The 7,774-nt window shown below is 45.8% G+C and overlaps 2 protein-coding genes across 2 annotated transcripts in view; one reads left to right on the top strand and one right to left on the bottom strand.

Annotated features, from left to right (window-relative positions):
* The window catches only part of T265_02821 (hypothetical protein), a gene marked incomplete at both ends in the record, with an annotated part of 13,240 nt that extends 8,846 nt beyond the window's left edge, over window positions 1-4,394 (bottom strand). The window contains one exon of the mRNA XM_009167165.1: window positions 4,318-4,394. Within this exon, the coding sequence (XP_009165429.1) occupies window positions 4,318-4,394 (77 nt within the window). The remainder of the gene's footprint in view (window positions 1-4,317) is intronic.
* T265_02820 (hypothetical protein) overlaps window positions 1-7,774 on the top strand; it is a gene marked incomplete at both ends in the record, with an annotated part of 39,658 nt that overhangs the window by 10,886 nt on the left and 20,998 nt on the right. Inside the window, 3 exons of the mRNA XM_009167164.1 lie at window positions 3,154-3,297; window positions 4,489-4,631; window positions 5,945-6,301. Coding sequence (XP_009165428.1) covers window positions 3,154-3,297; window positions 4,489-4,631; window positions 5,945-6,301 — 644 coding nt within the window. The remainder of the gene's footprint in view (window positions 1-3,153; window positions 3,298-4,488; window positions 4,632-5,944; window positions 6,302-7,774) is intronic.

The raw sequence follows: 7,774 nt of genomic DNA on the forward strand, positions 1-7,774 counted from the left end.
AGCGGTTGTGACCACTCTTCAGTCACCGATTATCCATCTAGCCTCACTTTTCAAATTCGTCTCACAAGTTTCTACTACTTCTACTTTCAGGATACCGTTGATTGATCGTAACTTCGTGTAGGAATCGGTTTGTATCGGCTGTAGTGCACTTCCTTCCTTGGCATTTTTGTGGTGCTCCCTCAGAACCGCTTGGGTGAGCCTTCAACATCGGGCATGCTACCTATCTGACACCAATTCGTGTATATGGGGCGATTGTGTGATTCGTTTTCATTCTACCCCATTGATGACTGATTTTGTTGGCAGTGTTCGTCATAGCTGGGAGTGCATCTTTCGTAAACATTACTGAAAGCAATGCAACTGAACGAATGCATATCCCACATACTGTCTCTGCTCTCATTGCATTTGATGGCTGCGATGTGTTTCCTGTTGATTGCCCAGCCAAATTCCTCGGTAGCGTCATGTTTATCGCGTACGTTAACAGGAACTGGTGTTGCGCAGACGTTTGTTTTGAGTTTTCTAAGCGGACGAACCTCGCTTCCTAAGCAATGCAATGGGTCCTGTTTACAAACACGCCTTGTATTCTATACTCACTCACTGCGCTTGTCCATTACGCTGAACCCACTTAGATTTCTTTGTATCAGAGTGTGTAACCTTAATAGATCAGATCGGTCCTTCTTTGGGCTAAAAACCTCTGGCATATCTCCAACAAGTCTCAGCTTGACTGTGTTTGTACACAGCATCAACGTCTTTGCTACACACAAGCATTCTTCACTCAGCTTTTTGAAGCGCTGCATTTCGAATATCTCCAGCGGTCTACTCAAAATCGAACCATCGTTTTGTCGTTGGACCAATTTCGCTGTTTCCAAGGCAGAGGTGCTGCTCATTCGATAACATTATCCCACTAAGGAAAATGCTTAGTTCCACCGCAGTTCCAATTTTCTGTAATCCTGGTCCTTCAGCACAATGTAAGCAACTGACCAGGCTTTTGAACTTCTGTTTCAACGTATGTTGTTCTGTTGAAACAGTCCACATTAAACCTTCCCTTTCGGGAGTCCCTTTGGCTGAAGAGGAGCAGCGTTCAAGATTTGACGACGCCTGAACGTCAAGTGGCTGGCCGTTCAGATGAAGGCTGAGCAGGATTTACGTCGACATCCGGTTTCGGAAGAAGGGCCCACAGACAGCTTTGCAATAATGGATTCAAGTCATTCTCTGATGACATTGAGCCATTTGTGAGCTCAATTTTTAGTGCTCTAGGTGTAAGTAGTTGAACCGACGCTCTAACGGCAAATGCTGTTGATGTTCCAAGTGAAGCCAAACAGTTTGTGGTCCCGATATTGTGTAATTACTACTGAAGTTGTGTTCAGATATCCTCAGCGAAACTGTGTTAGCTCTGTCAAGTCAGCGGAGGTGAAAAGTACCAGACTGCTGGAAGGCAGTCACGATAACTCATGTGCCCAAGGAAGAGACCTATAAATGTCGAGTGAATACCTGCACATCACAGCGATGATCAGCCGTGTTCGAACAGTTAAGCCTGGAGGTCACGAGTTCTCAAAACCCTGGGGTTTTGTGAGACCCTCACTGCTGATGATTCTAAATAAGGATGAAACAGCTGTGTAGTGCTTCTTGGCTTTTCAGTACAGTGTGGCTTCACTTACGGAGCGAAATATCAATTGAAACTTTAAAAGTTGTCTGCTTCCATTAAGACTAAATTTCGGACAAGCGCACAGTCGCGCCCTACACCGAATCCTCTGGCATATCGTTTGCATTTGGCTTCTTCAGTACCTGACAGAAAGGCCAAAGTTATGGCCTATGCGAACATATATATATATATATATATATATATATATATAATCAGTTATCTCTGTTGCTACAACCTTCCTTGCTTAACGGAATGGATAGTGTTTGGCCAAGCGTTCGCATGACTATTTGCTAGCTGAACCCAGTTTGTATGTGTGGGTAACCGAAAGTCATCACGGCCAACCGAAGCAGCCTTTTCACCAGTCACTATTCTCTCCTTTGTCGTGTATGATCACAGTCTACTTGGTCCTGATTCTTACTGCCGGTGTGGGTCATCATCATCAGAGACAGCAACATCAGTGTTGGTATTGACGCTTCACTGTCGTGCACTCTGGGAGTTTATTTGATTATACTTAAACCCTCATAGTGGAAAGGGAAATGAATGGGTGAGGGAGAGGACCTGGTGCTCATCTGTCGCAAGCATTCTGAAGTGATACAACCCCAAGCGCTCAGTCAGACACCGATCAGTCGCCATTTCTTGCAGTGTCTCCACCCATGCGTGGAGGGAGGGGCACGGTGACCTCTTCCTGGAAGGATGATCGCACTAACAAGTTAATTCCTCATAACCTCTTTCACACCCTCTTGCCAAACCGTACGTTGTTCACGTGGATGTTTGCGCTATCCTGGAGGTACGCAAGAGAACACTCGTCTCAGTAGATGGTGTTTCGGCATACATAGCACATGGCCAAACGGCCGCAGTTGATGGTGCTGGAGGTATTCTGCTGATGAAGTACCCAAGCAATTACCCGTTTCCTAATTGCCCAGTTATGAATGTGTCGGCTAAATCTGACACTATCAACGCCTCTGAGACATCGGTGGCCAAAAGCCTGAAAACTCTTCACATCGTCCGTCTGCATAGGCCACGTCTCGCAACCATACAACACTACAGTCGTACACTCGACAACACGCGTAGATGATTAACCAACTAGGATTAATGCCAGTAGCCATCCAGTTACATTAGAGAGGTCTTCTTTGCAAAACCTTTGTTGTGTCGTTTACTTAAAAACGGTTTAGCTCGCAGTGAGCCACTAGTCAGTACTTTTCTCTGATTAGCTATTCAGGTTTTGGAGTGTATTCCCTTTGAGATGAAAAGAGAAAGGCAGGATCGCTTCGTAAGGATTTTGTGGACTATGCACCGCTGCCAAATAACTTAGCGCAATGAAGAAGTTTTCCAGGTTGGGCACCGAATATGCCCTTCAGAATTTGGGTTCTTCTTTCCTCTCATTGTTTCACACCATGCTGTAACTCGTACATCTGCTTTCGGACTCACCTTTGTTAATACAAACTCCTAGTGGTGAAATAGCACATCAGCTCAAAAGTTTTGACCAGTTGTCCTTCGTTTCATTTCATTCACAGTATTATCGGGCGTACTTGGTTCTGCGAGAATGTCTGCGCCTCGATCCTAACAGGTTGGCACTCTATTTCCTTACAACCTCGCTCTGTTTGCAATATCTGGGGTTCATTGAAGATGGACTTGAGCTCGCCACACAGGCTGTGGAGGTAATATTATACACATCTTTATGGTTCCGTCATCTTTTTATGCTTATCGAACTCTATTTCGTTGAACTTCACAAATCAACACCAAGACAGATGACACGATCGATGTTTCCGGTCTTCACATTGAACGGTAACCAGTAGTATTCTGCATTAGTTTGGGTAGTTCTCTGGTTTTCGCGGATACTAAGATACCGATCTGAAGGCAGATTGCGCTACCGATCTTTGCTAATTTTCGAGCTGTGATGGGCGAACATTTCCTACCGTGAAAATATCACGACTTCAAGTAATACTCCTAGGCCATTTAGATGTGACCAGTTTTGATTACTTTCTTCCCCGTAAGGGAAGAGATATGCATGTTTCCGGCAGGTTTATATTCCGTTGAATTTGTTTCTTCCGTGTTTGATTGTCATTGAGACAGTGGGCCCCACATGGATTCAGATAAGAAACACCAAAGACTGAACCACACGGAGTAAAACCCCCTCACTGACCAGTCAATTGATGTCCGTACTTTTTATAATTCCTTCCCTTTGAGATCAATTAATCTGAGAGTATACCAGCCCTGGTGGTTAGTGTGGGTTCTGTCAGTCCTGTACCTAGAGGATATCGCTGCCGATCGATGTCCAGTTTGTACGCTCACTCCACCTTGAGTAGCTGAACGGCATCTTTTTGGCTCTGATTCTGTTGTCCGACTCTTTTTTAACCGAACTGACGCTCCCTGTGACCAGTCGGAGTAGTTTTCCGATTGCTTGAATTCATCGAGAATGTTTAGCTAATCCAGTCTTTCTGTTGACTTTAGGCTTTTCTAAAAATCACTAATTTTTGAAGTACTACTGTGGCATTGAGGAGACCGCTGACTATACAGGATGCTCGGGTGTTCAGACGCGAGCACCTGATGGCTCTGTGGTCGGTTTGGTACTTGGGGTGATACACTAAACATCTTACTGAACAACTAGGTTTGTATGTAAAATTGAACAGTTTGGTGTTAAACATATGCGGTTGAAGTCCCTCCTGGAACTTACTTACAGGTCGCTTTGATTGCCCATGTACTTGATAGTAATTAACTTTTGCCAGTTTTTTCCTGTTGTAACTGTCATTCGCATTTCATTGTCCTCTCCCCTTTCCCCATCCTGTTTGACCTGTCTGTTTATACTTCAGCTTATAGCTAAATATGTTTTATAATCGCCTTTGCTTCAGATTGCATGCAAGCAGGAAGATCGCGTTATGTCGGCCCGCGCTCACCTCATGCTCGGATGGGCCTATTCGCTTCTAGCGCGAAAGTGCCGATTGTTAGAAAGAAAACGGGGACTTCACGCTCAAGCCACTGCGGAGTATAGGAGGTAAACTTTTCTTCGCGCGTCCGTACATCGGTCTAACCCTGCTTGCTATCGTTCCCATACTAGGTAGAAAATCCGACATCACAGTTGACCCTTTTTATGAAGTTCTGCTGTATGGCTCTGCGTTTCTTCTAGACACTCCTCATTCTGTTTCTCACGCTATCCCAGAAAGATGATTATGCATCACAGATTCGGACTGATTCTCAAGTGATTGTCGGTATCGACTGATGGTTTTCTCTCCCAGACGCTATCCAGAGAAGCATCTTACCAACACATCTCACCTGTCTTCATTGCCAGACGTTTTTTTCACACTCGCCCTAATGAGACTTTTCTAGTTCTGGCTAATTCACAGCTCATCGCTTTTTTGGCCCGCTTCACAACGGAATACTACGTCTGTAATCGATGGGATGGTTCTTGAGGCCCTATGCATTTCAGTCATGTGTATCTGTAGGACGGTTTCGGGGGCCACTTCACGTACAGTAACTTCTCACGATAACTGCTGCCGGAGAGGTGTCACTTTTCTGGAGAGTCTACAACGGCGTTTGTCTCCATCCACGATTAACTGTACTGCCCACGCGCCTCCCAAATAAGAACCTCTTCCCAGATGAAAAAAACATATACTCTCTTTCCATCTTAGAAAGAAAAAAAGAATGGTGTGTCGAATGATTGCGTGGATTACGATGAACCATGTTTATCTGATCATATTTAAAAGGTAATGGTTCAGCTGCAACAGCGGCTTTTTATGCTGTCCACCACTTCTACTTCCGGACGACTCGATAACAGCCTGTTGCCTCGTCCGATTGCAATCTCATTCACTGGTTTGTGATGCCCACTGCGTTACCAGATCAGAACCACTGATCGGTGCCACCGTGATTTGACCTCAAAGCGCCTGGATTTTGAATGACAAATGATCTTCTGGCGCTAACACACGGATAAGTCAACTCATTTGGCCTGTTTGTAATGACGTAAGGCGTTTAAACTGATCACCTATATCTCCTGCATTTCGTCTTTCCAATACAATAAGTATACCGGACAACTGACAGGGAGTGGATTTATAAAGCCCTGGTTGTTTTAAAATGTAGACACTAAAGCAGCTGGCAGTGAGCAATTATGTGTGTTTGAGTTGCGTTTTCGTGATTTACTAAACATTTTTTCGCGGAATGCAAGAGCGCCTATCCCAGTACCCGTACCCCGATGGTATTATGTGTACAATTTCCAGTTTCCACGCCATTTTCTGTTATCAACTGGCTACGCGTAACTACTCGTTTGACGCAATTTTCTTCACTGGAAATTTCAAAAGAAGTTTCTGTTTCCAGTGCAACACAACTCGATCCCGATGACTATCTCTCCTGGTATCACCTTGGGGTGGAACTCGCAACTCAAAGACAGCTGGAAGAAGCCCTGGTAGCCTGCCAGAACGGTTTTCGGCTCATGCCTAGCCACAGCGGTACACTCTGCCTTCTTGCATTGCTGCACACATGTGGAGGAAAGCGCATGGATCAAGCGTCGAAGGTCTTGCGTGCTGGCTTGGCCGAGAGTCCAAATGACTTTTTACTTTTGTTCCTGCTGGCCAAAGTAGAGGCGGTCCGGAGCAACACTAAAGCCGGTCTGCTGATGTACAGGCGTTTGTTGGAAGTATGGCGTGACTGCTTTGCTCCAGAATCAGAAAACGGGTAGGTTTCACTGTTTTCTGTCTGCTTCATGAACGAGTCATCCTAACTGGATGGTTTCTATCGCATAGTTTTCCTTATCACCTTGGACAACTGTAAGAGCAGTCTTTTTGAATGTTGAAAACTAGCTCCTCTGATCTGAGGACCGTGAACGGACTCAAACGTTTGAACATCGGTGCCTTTGCAGTAAAACAGGCCTTAGCTGGTTATAGCGTGTTCGTTTGTTCGTTTATTGGGGGTGACATCGCCCAAGTGGTTAGAGCGCGAATTTACTGACCGGAAGGTCCGTGTTTCGAACCCGACCTATGCCTTTCGACTTCATCTGTCTAGGCTTCGGCAACCTGGCAGTATCTCAGCCCTCGTACTTCCCCCGCTGGCATGGCAGCTAGGCACTGGAAAGGTGTTACCGCTAAACGACACCGTGTCCGCACTGAAGTAATGTGAAAGCAAGTACTTGCTGATGAATTAGAATCACTAGAGCAGTAATTAAAACTCACCAGACAGCATTCCCAAACGCCGTCTATCAAAGAAAACACTTTTCGAATCCACACTCTTGTTTTCAAAAGGCTCGCAGGGGATAAGCCATATCTTGGCGATGTGAAATGAACACGCTCACCATCAGATTGAGCGTTGTGAGGTCATTGTCCACTTCCTTGTCTAGGCCCTCATGATTCCCCTTGCACGTTGTTAGGATCCCTGCCGGATGTGACGCGTAGCCGGTCCTAGTTGCTGATATACCATCAATTCGTGGTACGACTGCCTGGCTAACGTATGGTAGACCCATGTTGATTTAGGTCTGCAAAGCACGCTGAGTCCATCCCACTGCTGGTGGCTTCCGTTGATGAACTGCTCAGATTTGTTTATCTTTGCCGTTTATGCTGTAGGTACCGTGTTTTTGATCGTTCTCCATAGAGACGGGTTGTCTGTTGCTGTTGTTTCCAAGCATGCGCCCTTCTTTCTTTCACACTCCTTACTTATACAGTCTTCTTCATGGTTCGGACACAAACACCGGTGTTTACTAGTGGTGTAGTGCTACTGGTTTGTCCTTCCGTGTTAGCCGACTGTTTTGACCTGATTTGACATGGGATATAACCCGGGATAGTCATGCGCGCGTCATCATTCTTCAGAACTTGTTACAGATACGTTTAATGAAGCTGAAATGTAGAGGGGGACAGCACGACACGAAGAGACTGGACCTTATCGTGGTTGAGGACCTAATCGTCCTCCTGTCTAGGTGTAGGCGCCCTGGCAGTATCCCAGCCCTCGTACAACCATGACCTGCACAACTAACAATTTTTTCATGCCACATCGGCCGTCGCGTGGTGCCATCAGCCGGGTCGCCTTACTTGCTGCATACAGCAGGGCGGGTAAGCGAAAACATGCTACTGCTGACGCCTCCCTTCTTACACTTTCACGTTTTCCGTCTTCCACCCTCCCCCGCCCAAATTTGAATACTTTATCCGCAGGTCCCAGCTC

Source organism: Opisthorchis viverrini (genome assembly GCF_000715545.1).
Source record: "Opisthorchis viverrini unplaced genomic scaffold opera_v5_37, whole genome shotgun sequence".
In the NCBI taxonomy this organism is placed as follows: domain Eukaryota; kingdom Metazoa; phylum Platyhelminthes; class Trematoda; order Opisthorchiida; family Opisthorchiidae; genus Opisthorchis; species Opisthorchis viverrini.